The 15,522-nt window shown below is 35.5% G+C and overlaps 1 protein-coding gene and 1 pseudogene across 1 annotated transcript; both read right to left on the bottom strand.

Moving 5' to 3' along the window:
- Nucleotides 1-7,315: 7,315 nt before the first annotated feature.
- On the bottom strand, nucleotides 7,316-11,363 carry LOC145592192 (uncharacterized). Its single transcript, XM_081648652.1, has 4 exons — nucleotides 10,465-11,363; nucleotides 9,729-10,359; nucleotides 8,195-8,407; nucleotides 7,316-8,104 (listed from the first exon to the last, which is right to left on the bottom strand). The coding sequence occupies exons 1-4, from the start codon at nucleotides 11,361-11,363 to the stop codon at nucleotides 7,316-7,318; spliced, it is 2,532 nt and encodes an 843-aa protein (XP_081504778.1).
- A 1,230-nt stretch (nucleotides 11,364-12,593) lies between these two features.
- On the bottom strand, nucleotides 12,594-13,679 carry LOC145592432 (chaperone protein dnaJ 11, chloroplastic pseudogene; annotated as a pseudogene).
- Between the last annotated feature and the right edge of the window lie 1,843 nt (nucleotides 13,680-15,522).

Below are 15,522 nucleotides of genomic sequence, written 5' to 3'. Positions count from 1 at the left end.
AGTTACGAATAGTACATTATTTGTAACTAACATTATCCTGTTACGAATAATTTTCACTAGTTGTAACGGTGGCATTCGCAACCAACAATGCCAGTTACAAAAAGTCAATTTCGCCAGTTACAAATAGCATTTTTTCTGCCACCAGATTACTAACTCCATATGGTTCGGAACCACGAAAGGAGGATAGGGGATGATGGTACGAAGTGAGTCATGGAGTCACATTCGCCCGTATTGGCCTCTACTCAATTCTTATAGTGAAAAGTGATTCCTGCGATCTCAAAAGCATGCAAACAAAGGATCAATTTGTTCCAAACTAACATTAGGCTAAATTGGTTGAATATTAATGCAACACATAATTCTAAAATATTTGTGATCACTTAATTAAATAACAAGATTAAAGATCTTAAACCGGTCGTCCAAATTATCTTATTAGGCGTGATTTTCGATTACATATTCCTTGAAACATGCAATATAGTGATGAACAAATATAGTAAAAATCAACATTAATATTGGAAGCAATTCAACAATAAATTGTTAGTCAAATCAAATCATAATAAACCTAATCATGATGCTAGCAACAAGAATAAAAATAAGAGTAATTAAGTGATTAAATACTCACTTTCCGCATTTCCTTGAATTACTACATCATGAATAAACTGTTAGTAACTTCAATAAATAATAAATCAAATGGAAATTAAATTAAATAAAAGTAGAGATGATTTGGTCCAAATCCTCAGTTAATTATACCTTTCACGCCTTGGTTTAAGTATATAACTTCGGGTGTTGTATGGACTCCTTGGAGTGCTTTAATAAGGAATGATGTAATTAGGAATATAGGTTTAAAGCTTAGAGTATGAGAGAGAGTGAAGAGAATGATTTTTTTTTTTTTTTTTTTTTTTTTGTATAGAAGAGAAGAAGAGATAATGATTTGGTACCCCGAACTGTAGAAAGGAGTGGGGTATTTATAGAGGAAATGAGTAGGGGATCACACGGAACCCTAGAAAAGATAAAAACCCTAATTTGGGGCACCGTGACACGGTCAGTGTCTGCCGTGACACGGTATGTTACACCGTGGCGCGATGTAGAATCTGTCCTAAAATGATAAAATGCGTGCAGTTGTGTACGCGGAGAGTACGCATAAAAATCTTGTGTCACGGATGTGTACCGTGACACGGCAAGGGACATCGCGACGCGGAACAGTCCATCGTGGCGCGGCATGCAGCGTAGTGTCACGGTGTACAACCTACCCAAAATTGCGTCCAGATTCGTAAGCGCGTGCGAAAACTCGGAAAATACACAGAAAAATCACCGTGACACGGTGAAGAATACCGTGTCAAGGCAACAGGCACCGTGCCACGTCAGCTTTTGCCGTGACGCAGCATTTTAGCTGCTGCGCGGTAATTCCAGTTTTTTACGCGTTTTTAAAACTATGATAACTTTTTATCCGTAACTCGGAATAAGGCATATAATATATCATTGGAAATCTTATCAAGTATACTTTCCAATCCAATTATAATCAGGTAAAAATAAATTGTAGATTTTAAGATATGGCCGTTTTAGTGAAAGGGTGTCGGTTTTGGGTAGAGTTTAGTATTTTGCTCATATCTTCTTCGTTTTAAACCGGAATTGGGCTTATGATATATTGTTGGAAATCTTATTGAAAGGCCTATCCAACCAAATAATAGTTGGATCAAAATTACAGGGCCACAAAATCTTTTTCTCTCGGTTTTGTGATGTGGACACGAAAAGTGGAAAGTAAGTTATGGTTTAGGGAAATGAGCTAGGAATTGGATTGGTTTATGAAATGTATAGGGAATGAATATGGATTTAAACACTCCAAAGGTTAAATAATCAACCCGACCAATAATGACGGTGAAAGATTGTTCATCATCGGGTTTGGTTTTGGGGAGACATTTTTAGGTGTCTACAAGCATCCATGAGGGTTTTTTTTTTTTTTTTTAATATGAGGCATGGGCGGATCTAGGGGGGGTTCAAGGGGGTTCATTGAACCCCCAGATTTTTGGAAAAAAATTATAAGTTTTGATTATTTTTTTTTTTTTAAAAAAAAAGAAAAAAATAATAAGGTTAAAAGAAATTTTTGTGAATTAAATAACTAAATATGTAAGTCTGGCACATTGGTAAGGGAGTGACTAATAGAGTAGTGAGGCTCCTCTAAGGATCATGGGTTCGAGACCAGTTGCTCTCATTTATTCTGTTTTTTTTTTTTTCCCTTTCGATTTCTTCCGTTGTTCTTCATGATGAGTTTATTTAGTGGGTTTAATCATGGTATTATACTTCCAGTTTTTTAGCTTATTACTTGTTGTTTGTTAGCCTACATATATGGCTCTTGTATTTGGTGAATTAAGCATGAAGAAATATTATTGAGTTCCTTATTCTACTTGCTTTATACTTATCTAATATTATTATTTTTTTTATCCTTTAGTACGTATTAGTTTCAAAAGTCCTCTTATTCCTCTACTCCTCTTAATTCTTAAATCTTTATTTGTTTGTAAATTAGTAATAATTAGATTAATTACTGATTTGTTTAATTAGTTTTGATATATTGTTGAATACTCGAATTGTTGACAAATTGAATTTTAGAAACTTAGAATTTAAAATTTTTACTTGGTCTTTTAATTGATAATTAGAAAAAATTTCCATTGTCAAATTTGTGTTTATTGGGTACTTGGGATTTTTGTTTTATGTGTAATATTGATTTTTTGCAATAGAATTATAGATTTATCATTTATAGAAGTACTAATGTATTAGCACGCTTTCAAAGTATAAAACTCGAAAAATGCTTTTGTATTTTTTTTTTTTTTTTTTATTTTTAAATTTTGTAACTGTTTAATCCATCCATTTGCAATAAAAAAATTTGAACTTATGTATTGAATATTTAATTAATATATGAGCATCGTTTGTTTTTTAAGATTCCGAACCCACGGTTCGAAATTCCTGGATACGCCACTGATATGAGGACCGTAAACTATAAAGTATTTTTGTGGTAATTGCAGAGGATCTTAATCTAATGTGAAACCTAGAGGGTGTATTTTAGAAAGGATCCATATCTTAATGAGATTATTGTTATATGAAGTGTATGTGATGAGAAGATCCTCACATAGCAAACTCCCTACAAGTTGGAATCGCCTTTGTATCAGGACATGAGCTGAATATGCCAAATTTTCCATGGCTAACAGGAGTTCATGTTCTTCACCAAAGCAAGCTTTAATTACTAAGTGAAGGTGTTACTCAATACAAATTCACAATTACTAACCTTTGCACCACTTAAATTAAATTTTCAAATATAAAATTCAAATTAAAAATTCTGAAAAGTTTCAAAGTTTTTAGATGAAATAACAGTGGGGTTAATTTTTAGCCAATAAAAATTGAGGAAGGTGTTTGTTTATGTAGGGTACACATAGACTATGTCTATGTGTACCCTTTCCGGCAAGGCTCCCTCAGAAAATTAGTACTTCGTGCTTCTTCACTAGGCTAGTAGCCTAGTACTAGTACTCCATAGATAATATGATTATTCATATGGAATACTTTTGAAAGATAGTACGGGTAATTATATAAAGTTATAAAACTACTTCCTCCATTTGTTAAATACTTGCTTTATTTCTCTATGTGCGGAATTTTAAGATAAACTAGAGAAAGTAATAAAATATGGAGGTAATGGGGTAGGTGGAAGAATAAAAGATTGTAAAAAAACAAAAAAAAAAAGTTGAGAAAATTAGAGGAGAGAGAATATGAAATTAATAGATGATGATTAATGTTGGTCCACTAGTTAAAAGAAATGAATTAAATATTGTAAAATTTTTCCATATAAGGAAATGGAGCAAGTATTTAAACACGACCGAAAAAGAAAAGTGGAACAAGTATTTAAAAACGAAAGGAGTATAAATTAAACTTATTTGAATTATTTTAAATAAAATATGTTTTGATAGCAATATTTTATGAATGCATTAGCTTAAGATAAGAAAATATAATTAAAGAAATAATTTATTCGAAAGAATTATAGCAAATTAAATCTTTTTCAACCAAACAAAGATTTGATTTAATAAAATTAGTCTCTTCAAAAATAAAAATAAAAATAAATTTTAAAAATTAAAATTATAAAGTAAAAGTAACAATATTATAAAAATGGATTTCGTTGTTAAATTAATAGATTTAAAAATGGCATAGTACTGTAAAAAATTTTAAACGTTCTAACCACTGTATATACCCCATTTCATAGCTTGTATTCCTTGTAATATTCAAAACAAACTTGGATTGCTCGGATTTTCTGATCACTGGACTATAAACCATTATTTGAGTATAAGCAAACTATTGGGTGCGTCCACCCGCACTCAATAGTTTGTGTAGCTATTCTCCAATTTTCTCTATTTCACTTTTCCTCTCTCAAAATCAGAAAAGTGAACCTTTCTCTCTCCTCTTTCTTCTTTCTTCCACCAATTTGCGATTTTTTGAAGGCGATTTGCGATTTCGCACCACCAATTGTTGCGATTTGCGATTCGTGGTTGGAGGTGGTGTCGCAATTGGGTGATTTTAGGGAGGTGCAGGAAGATCGAAGTCGGACCAATTGTTGTGATTTGCGATTTGTGGTTACTGGTGGTTGTTGTGGGGATGCGGGTTTTGGTGGCCAGAAATTAAGGGGCTAGTGGTCGATTGGTTGGTGAGTTCGGTGGTTTGTGGGTGTGGTGGCTTAGGTTCGGTGGTTGAAGGAGAAGGAGAGGGAGTGGCTTGGGTTTTGGTGGTTGAAGGAGAAGGAGGGTGGCAGTTTGCTGGTGGTGGTGGTTTGATGGTGGCTGGGTGCTGCTGTTGTTGGTGACGAGAGGAGGAACGAAGGAGAAGGCTAGCATGAGGAACAAAGTAGAAGAAGAATGAGAATGACTTCTCTAAAGAAAAGGAGAAGGAGGATGATGCATATAAGGAAGGAGGATGATGCATATAAGGCAAAAAAATTAACGTATAAGCTAATAAATGTCTGATATCAGATATTAATAAAAATTTACCAGCCAAATAAAAGGAACTATCAGATTATCAGCAACAACATATATATATATCAGCCAACAGATGAAGCATATCAGCCATCAGAAGGATAAAATCAACATATAAAAGCAACATGTAAGCCAACAAAAGAAATATATCAAAAGTTGCATATCAGCCAACAGAAGGATAAAATCAACATATAAAAGCAACATGTAAGCCAACAAAAGAAATATATCAAAAGTTGCATATCAGCCAACAAAAGGATGAAATCAGCAAACAAAAGCAACTGGTAAGCCAACAAAATAAATATATCAGCCAACAAAATGATACATATAAGCCATCAATTAAAATATAAATATCAACCAACAAAATAAAAATATAAGCCAACTAAAGAAACATATAAGCCAAATGATGTTTGATATCAGTCAACAAAAAGAATATATAAAAAAAATTTAAAAAAATATATCAACCAACAAAAAGAATATATTAGCTAACACAAATGAAACATATCAGCCAACATAAGTAGAGATATATTGGAAAACTTCTTCTTAGAAAATCGTATTTCATATGATCAACCAAATAATCACCATTATTATGAGAGATATTAAGGCGAACTGATATATATTAACATAATTCATGATGAAATATTTATTAAAAAACTTACATATTCTAATTCTTGTAGGCATCTAGTGTCGGAGTATCAAATCAAAATACATTTTGGTCATTAGAAGAGAACGTTTTGGCAATTTTGTCACCATATAAAATCTATAACGAGCCGACCTGTTTTAAAATTCTAATTGTAGACTTGTAGTTCCCTAGATTTCACTTTTTTAACACCTTGTGTTTATTTTTCTCGAAGGTGTCTATCGTGGAGTCCACCAAGGAAAATCATAATCTTCTAGAACTACCATCTCCTTTCATAATCTTCGGGAACTTTGACAAACATTTGCCCACTCATCGATCGGTTGCCGTAGCTTACCATCTAACATATGGTCACGACGACAACAATGGGAATGACTAATCTTCTACTACGTATGTGAGAGGTGATATACAGATCGATATAGCATGCATAACGGAATGATGAGTGCATTATTGATATATAAACTAAGGTACGAAAATGATAGGGGTAGATCAGTAGATCACAATCGTCAAAAACTTATCGACCCGAGATTATGACCTAAATTGGCGTGCAATGATTTGTACTCGTATCTAACACGTACCTAAACAATGGGTGAAATTAATGCCCTATAATCAACACTAAGGTCGTGCTTGGATTGGAGAAAATAAATAAAGAGGATAATAAAAGTCTTGTTAGGAAAAACATAAGTGCTTAAAAGTAGTGTTGTAGAGAGATAAGGTGTTTATATATAAAATAAGGTATTTTAATTTGTGGCGTGAGGAAAAGTGAGAGATGGAGTGATCTTTATCCTCGTAAGCAATATTAACAGACCTAGCAATTAGGTCGAGTATGAGTTTGGTCAACTCGGATATAGTATATGTATAATTGGGTAGGATTTCCGATTATTTTGGATTTCGGGTATTTTCGTCAATAGTAATTAGGTCGATGCTTCAGTACAGGACAATTTCAAGAAGGGTCAAGTCAACATCCCCTTATATGAGAACTCTTATGGTCTTGAAGTGTGGGTGCGACATTCCAACATAGACCCCTCATACCTAAGGCGAAATATTCCACTTAAACGTAGGGTTGAATAAGATTTGAACCCGTGACCTTTATGTCATGTTGGCTTTGATGATATGTTAAACGACCATCTCAATCAAAGATTTAAGTTGATAGTCAAAACCCGAGATCATATTATATACTCTTATACTCTATCACTTATGAAATAATTATATTCCGTGAGTATTGTATTCCATGCTTAGCCAATATATACAATGTACATCCTTAACATAAGGCACTAATTAAGCTACTAAATAGGAAATAGCTAATTACAAAAGATCCTAGGCTATAAACAAGGAAACTAATATATTTACAAGGATAAAGATATATTCAAAATAATATATCTTAACACACCCCCGTAGTTTAAGCGGGAGGAGAACGAACACTTAGACTATCCTTAAAATCTTCAAAGAGTACACGAGGAAGTCCCTTTGTAAAAATATCTGCAATTTGGTGCCGAGATGGAACATGAAGGACACGGACCTCACCACGTGCCACCTTTTCTCGAACAAACAAAATATCCATCTCGATGTGTTTTGTACGTTGATGTTGCACCGGATTGCCAGAAAGGTAAATAGCACTCACATTGTCGCAATATACTAATGTTGTCTTTTTAATCGGACAATGTAACTCTAAAAGCAAGTTTCAAAGCCAACATGACTCAGAAACTACATTAGCAACACCCCTGTACTCCGCCTTGGCACTAGACTTAGATAAAGTAGCCTGGCGTTTCGAGGACCAATAAATCAGATTATCACCCAAATACACACAATAGCCAGATGTGGAGCGTCTCGTATCCGGACACCCAGCCCAATCTGCATCTGTATACGAGACAAGGGAAGAAAAGGAAGACGGATACAGATGCAAACCATGATCAATAGTGCCTTGCACATACCGAATAACCCGCTTGAGGGATGCCATATGATTCTCTTTCGGATCATGCATATGTAAGCAAATCTGTTGGACCGCATATGAGATATTTGGTCTAGTGAAAGTAAGGTATTGTAAGGCACCTGCAAGACTACGATACAATGTAGGATCGGCACACGAGGAACCTGTGGAACTGACCTTCGGTTTTACCTCAACAGGTGTAGCCGAAGGTTTGCACGAAGCCATCCCTGCACGGTCAATAATTTCCTCTGCATATTTGCGTTGTGACAAAAATAACCCACCCTTATGCCTTGTCACTGCTATGCCAAGAAAATAATTAAGATGACCCAAGTCCTTCATAGCAAATTCCAAGCTAAGAAGGGACATAATAGAGCGCCGCAGAGAATTAGAAGAAGCAGTAAGAATAATGTCATCAACATATAATAGCAAATAAGCTACATGTTTCCCTTTACGAAAAATAAAGAGAGAGTTGTCACTCTTACTATTAGTAAAACCAATAGAAGCAACAAAATCAGCAAACCTCTTGTACCATGCTCGGGGTGCCTACTTAAGACCATATAATGACTTCCACAACAAACATACATAATCAGGGTGAGTCTTATCACGGAAACCAAAAGGTTGATGCATATATACTGTCTCATTAAGTTCACCATGTAAGAAAGCATTCTTGACATCAAGCTGATGAATAGGCCAAGACTTTGACAATGCAAGGCTAAGAACGGTACGAATGGTAGCCGGTTTCACAACTGGACTAAACGTCTCCCCACAATCAATGCCAACCTGTTGTGTTTTTCCATCACCTACAAGACGGGCTTTATGCCTCTCAAAAGAACCGTCATATTTCACCTTATGAGCAAAAATCCACATAGAACGAATAACATTAACATCAGGCGGACGGGGCACCAACTCCCACGTCTAATTTTAATAAGAGCATCAAATTCCTCATCCATGGCCAATTTCCAATTAGAGTCACGAAGAGCCTCAATCGGATTACGGGGTAAAGGTGACTTCGACACCGAAGTGTGCAACGAATGTTGAGTGAATTTGGGATTAGGCTTAACTATCCCATTTTGACTCCTTGTCACCATCTTGGGCTACTGAAGTGAAATAGAAGGGGGTGGAGCAATTGGGCCTGATTGTGTTTGGCTCATTTGTGGAGGAGAGGGTGAGGGTGGAGATGGGCTAGGAGGAGAGTTGGAGTTTGGATGTGGGCTAGTGGGAAGTGACCCACTGCCACAAACAAAAGGCTGGGCCGAGGAAGGGGAGGCCGATCTGTTTGGGCCGTGGGTGTACTGGCCTGGGAGATGTTGGAGGGATTTGTTGTTGGACCTGCTGATCCGTGAAGTGATGTAAGATATATGGTGATAGACCATTATCTAGGAAATCATAAGAATCAGAATGTGGCACATATAGTTTAGCAAACGGGAAGACAGTCTCATCAAATAAAACATGACGACAAACGATGATTTTATTAGAGGATAATTCAAAACATTTGTAACCCCGGTGGTTTGAAGGGTACCCCAAAAAAACACAAGGTGTGTATCTAGGTTGTAGCTTATTAATAGTAGTGGATGGAATGAGAGGGTAGCATAAACAACCAAACACTCGTAAATGAGAATAAGAAGGAATCCTATTGTACAAAACCTCTAGAGGAGACTTATTTCCCAAAAGTTTGCTAGGAATGATGTTAAGAAGATATGTTACCATTTGCAAAGCATGATGCCAAAAAGAAGGAGGAAGAGAGGCATGAGCAAGAAGAGTACGAGTGACATTATTAATTGATCTTATTTTGCGTTCAGATTTCCCATTTTGAGAAGAGGTATGAGGACAAGATAATCTAAAAGACATGCCATGAGTGTTACAAAAATCCCAAAAAGAATTATTATCAAATTCCCTACCATTATCACATTGGACATTTTTAATATGACGCTCAAATTGGGTGAGTATGTGTTTTGAAAGCAAGGAAATTATCAAACACTTCCGATTTTCTAGACAAAGGGAAAGTCCATAAAAAATTAGAAAAATCATCCAAAAGCAACATATAATATTTATGTCCCATAGAACTCAAAATAGGAGAAGACCATAAATCACTATGAATAATGTCAAACGGCATTGTTGTATTAGATAAAGAAGAGGTAAAAGGCAATTTGATGTGTTTTCCCAATACACAAGAACCACAAATGCTAGAATTAGAAAAACTAGTACAATCAATGCTATTATTTTTCCTAAGAGCATCTAAGGTAGGAGTCCTCGGATGACCCAAGCGGTCATGCCAAAGCTTAGGAGAGATGGCAGCAAAAGTGGATGTAGCTTGATTGTTGCTAGTGGTGGTGATAGGATAGAGGTCTCCATGGCTATTACATCTCATGATTGGTATCCCCGTCCGAAAATCCTTCACAGAAAACCCAAATGGATCAAATTCTACAGACACAGAACTATCAGTTGTAAACTTACGAACAGAAATGAGATTTTTGATTAATTTGGGTGCATGGAGGACATTGTTGAGGGAAAGGGGCGGAATAGGGGAGGGTAAACATGATTTTCCATAGCCAATAATCAGAATAGTATTGTCATTGCCAACAATAATGCCATTATTAGGATGAGTGCTCAAATTAAAATAAGACGAGAAATTACCGGAAGAGGACGTCATATGGGATGTTGCACTGGTATCCATGTACCAAGACGGGTCTGGTTGAGCAAGAGACATAGTATGCATGGCTGCCTCTATGTTTGTTGGAGTAGACAAGGTAGACTGCCCATATTGATTCGCATAAGCCTGCTGCTGCTGGGTCGGAGGCCTCAGACCAAGAATGCCAGGAGATTGAGGTCTGGTTTGCTATGGCCTGGCCCATCCTTGATAAGGATATGGGCATGGTGGCATGGGTCAGGCCCCATTCACCCACCAAGGTGCGTATGGAGGCTGCCAAAATGGAGGAGCAGAGGTCGCATGCTGCTGCTGTTGCGACGGATGACCACCGCCCTGCTGACCCTTGCCGCCGGGCTTACTCCCCCTGCCTGGACCTCGGTTTCCGCCTGGACCGCCGCTGCCGCTGTTACGTCGGCCACCGGCATTTTTCCGGCCATAATTTTTCCCCTTCGAACCCCCTGTATTTTCATAATTTTGAGGGGAATCCGAATAGGATGATGCTACCATGGCTGATTCGGTAACCGTCTCCTTGGCCATACTCATTTCCTCTAGAATAAGCATGGACCGAGCCTTATAGAAGGGGGGTAGTGGGTTGCTCTGCCGGATTAACGTGCCAACACCACTATACGCCTTTGTGAGGCCTCCAACTAATTGCAATACCATTCTACTATCTGAGACCGGAGCACCGACATTCTTTAACTGATCAGCCAAGGATTTGAGGCATTGACAGTAAGATGAGGCATTAGGAAAATCTTCCATTGAAGTGGTGGAAAACTCCTGTTCAAGAGCAACGGCGCGGGAATTTTCATTATCTTGAAATATGTCACGCAATCTATTCCAAGCTTCCATTGCCATAGCATCGGGCTCGATAATGGTGGTCAAAAGATCATTAGAAATGGTAGAGTATATCCACGAAATAACCGTGGCGTCCAAAGTCAACCATTGTTCCTTCTCTGCGTCAGTTGAGGGAGGAGGTGTCTCCTTGCCTTTGGTCGGAGCAATGATATGGTGAAGGACTTTGTGAGAACGTGCGTGAACCTTAAAGAGTTCCGCCCAAGTCGAGTATTGAGAATTCTCCATTTGTAAGACAACGGGAATGTTACTCTTGATATTAGAAACAGTGAAAGCAGGATGGAAAGAAGATTTGTCCGACATCGTGAGGATTGCCGGAGTAAAGAGGATGACGGAAAGACTGTAGAAATTGGGCGGAAATAGGGTCGAGCGGAAACGAGAGAATAGACCCTAGCTATCTGATACCATGAAAGAATTATATTCCGTGAGTATTGTATTCCATGCTTAGCCAATATATACAAAGTACATCTTTAACATAAGGCACTAATTAAGCTACTAAATAGGAAATAGCTAATTACAAAAGATCCTAGGCTATAAACAAGGAAACTAATATATTTACAAGGATAAAGATATATTCAAAATAATATATCTTAACAACTTAACTTAGCATGATGTTAATCTGAATATACTACATGCTCCTACCATGGTTTTGCCCCAAAATATTCATTTTGAATGACCAAATGACTGTATGTTTGTATGAGTACAAAAGACATAACTATTATAATAGTACGAAGTATTAATTAAGAAAAGGCCGACATACCAATTGGATGAACGTATATGATGACGGTTAATTTATTTATTAAGGGATGATCAATGATGTGTGCATTATTGATAAAATAAAGGAGTAATACCCAATTAGGAGGGAGGCATGTGGGATTGAAATCTCGAAAACTTTGATTAAACTCAAATTATTAATATAAAGTGTATTAGAGGTGACATAATAATGATAATGGTCGGAGACAACGAATATAAAGATTCAGGCTAAATTTGCGATATTTGGCAACTTGCATGTTATATGCTTCTATGTCGATAGTCGGTGTCTAGGAAAGCAATGCATATAGATATTATTTCAAACTTCAATTTGCCTCTTCAATAGTGTGTAAAAGTCTAACTACTAGGGTTATTCATATTATTATAAGTGATATTTTAATTCCTTAGATCTAGATTCAATCCTCACAAGCAAGTCACAAACATTGTGTTATATTTTTTTAAGGAAATAATTGCATGTTCTTAGGATTAAATTTTGTACTACAATAGGTGTGTAAAAACACATATATATACTCATTCTATTTCTTTTTTTTTGGTAATTGGTTTTAGATGATACGGAGTATCTTTTACTTCGTATCTTGTAGTGTGGACAGTTGGCTAACTTGGCTACGTTTGAAGTATTACTTATTTTAATAGGAAAAATAAAAGTTACGAGAACATTCGTTATTTTTAGTTACAACACTAAATATTACTTGTTAAAGAGAGTGTGTGAATAATGAAAAAGTTTCAAGATTGCGAGAAAAAGTATATATATGAGATAATCGATAGAACGACAAAACATCTCAAATTTCTTACTTTATTCCGGGAGTGTCCCGATACACGTATTTCACGGAGTATTAGTATATTTCTTTTTGTTTCTAGAGATTGGGAATATCATGGGGCTTGAGTCTCATAATAAAGAACAAAAGTGAGACTGAAAGTATTAGGATCCTAAATACTTATTGTGTCTTCATTATAGGAGTACTAATGAGGTAAAAACATATCCTCTACTTGTAGTGTAAAACATTTCCTCCGCATTTTACTTTACTTACAGCTTACTTTAACTTAATTGATGTGAGGAATTTAATTTAATCTAATTCAAGTACAGTAACACCTAATTTATCCACATCAAACTATATACGTAATTTTTTTTTAATTTTAACTTGATCTGCAAATTTGTACACAAGTAAAACTAACTAGACATGGTTAATAAATTCTACCAGCACTGGTCAGTCTCCCAAGTACGGCGAGTATAACCGGAAAACCCCGAACATGATGTCGTTCCGCCACCATATTTGGTGCCGGAAGCCATCGAACAATAGGTAGGGGAGTAACTCAAACGACGGCCTTGAAGCCACATCATCCGATCATAATCAGCCCTCTTCTTAGGATCCGACAATGTAGCATAAGCCTCATGAACCTTAATAAACTCATCAGCCGATGACGTGGCATTATTGGATGTGACAAGAGCAACATCAGGGTGAAGAACTCTAGCCAATTTCCTATACGCAGCCTTGATCTCCTTACCAGAGGCACCCGCCGGGATCCCCAAAACCTCGTAAAACGACGAGTTTTGGAGGGAAGTATTAGAAGCAACGCCTACGGAAGAGCTTGTTGAATAATTTGTGGCGGTGTAGACGGCAGAGATTGCGGGGAGAGGCCGTCGGAACGAGACATGAGAGGTGGATGTGGCGGCGTGGCGAGGATGATTGGTGGTGGAGGATAGGGAAGTAAATGGGTTAGATGTAAATGAAGATGATATAGTAGATGCCATATTTTTTGTTTTGGTTTTGGTGTACAAATGTAGAGGTTGATTTAGATTGTGTGAAATATGAAACTTGTGGTATGAGTGGTATAAGAAGAGTGCTGAAAGTTTGGAGAAATAAGGGGTTAATATAGGAATTGAGTTGAGAATGCATTAAATTTATGATTGGAGGGAAAAGTGGGGCCCATGTCGAAAAAGAAGAGGTTAATGTTGGGCTTATCCATTGGCGGAGGTGGAGAGACCGTGTGCTGACTCAGGAAAGTGTCGGTATCTATGGATTATTAAAATTGCTGCCACTGATTTTCTGCACTTGGATTATTAAATCGGCGCGTTCTTCTAGAAACATGCAGCCATTCTTTGGAAAAAACCCCTAAGGTTACATATAAGCATTAATTTTACACTTGAAATTCGTTAAAAGTTAAGAAATCATAAAAATATAAATACTAATTACACTGATTTACGCGTATTTTTGTCATGAATTCATAATTTTATACAATTTCTAAGAATATATTTAATGCTTATACAGAGCATTACTCTTAAGATTAACATTTTATTTCCTTAAAAAAAAACATTTTATTTGTCAATTTTACAATTATACATGGATTTTATTTTTGCTTTTGCCTCTTGTGATTGTTGCACCTGCACTCTACTGTCTGATGTATGGGCTCTGGTTTAGTTAAAGGGAAAATAGATTATTCGGAATGGATCTGACTTTTTAATTAGTTAGGTAATTGAATTTGTTTTGAGTTGGTTTGTGATACTCTGGGCGGAAATTGATTTACGTGATATTCATATCAATTAAGTTATTACTCATATGATGAAAGAATTATGGAATAATAGATTTTTCAAGCTGAATTAATTTAAAATTGGGTTTAGATTTTATCTTGTAATTTTGTTTAGATTTTGTATATTGATTAGATTATATATGTATTTATAATTTATTTTTCCAAGTCTATTGTTGAGATCATCTGATCATGTAACCAAATTTAACGCTATATTTTGTGTTTCGACTTCTTGTGTCATCAACTCAGGTCAATCATGTCATGTTTTGTGCGATATGGAAAATGATGTTGCATATTTATAATGGAATCCATTAGGTTTGAAAATATTATTAGTCGATTATTAATAATATCTTGGATCTAATATACAAGATTCAGATTTCTTATATTATATAAAAAAAATAAAAAATAAAAACTAAAGGATGTGCTTTATTCATCTAAACTTATTTAAACTTGACTTAATTTACCGATTTGGTATGAAAAATTAATTTTCATTCAAATTTCAATCCAAATTTATGTATTTTTATTTTAAAAAAAAATTGATTTGGACCAATAAATTTGAATTTAATTGCATTTTAAAAATTATCCAAATAAGAGACGCTCCTAATTATAAAACACGTATATTTTTTTATTTTTTCTTTTTCACCAAAAATAATTTTTTTTTTAACAACAAAAACTAAAAAATAAACTATCATCGAAAGACCAAAAAAGAAATTAACAACACATATTATTATTAATTTGATTTTGAACATTTTGAAATGATGTCGAATTTGGATTTCACACTCAGCTCAAAAGTGTTACGCAACTCCAACTTGTAGAAAAATAAGTTTTGGTGTAGTTATAGTTTTTGTAACTCTATTTTTTAGTATAAGAAAACATTTTCGAACAACATATAGAACGTCCAACTAAAAATAGTATAAGAAAACATTTTCAAATTACAGATAAAACTGCCAACTAAACTCTGTGGTGGCATATTTCAAAAGTTGTAACTTTACATTACTCAACCGCTAAGTTATACGAAGTACATCATTGAACATGTCGTGAAAATGAACCAAAGATATGATTAGCTAAGTTTTAAAATATACGAGTTAAACATAAGAGAAGGACTTTATTTTTTGATTTTTTTCATATTTAAGAACCTTCTATTTTTTTTTCACCTTTGAGGACTTGT

The sequence above is a fragment of the Chenopodium album genome, chromosome 18, assembly GCF_948465745.1.
Source record: "Chenopodium album chromosome 18, dcCheAlbu1.1, whole genome shotgun sequence".
NCBI classification, from domain to species: Eukaryota; Viridiplantae; Streptophyta; class Magnoliopsida; order Caryophyllales; family Amaranthaceae; genus Chenopodium; species Chenopodium album.
This window is presented reverse-complemented; position numbering and strand designations above follow the sequence as displayed.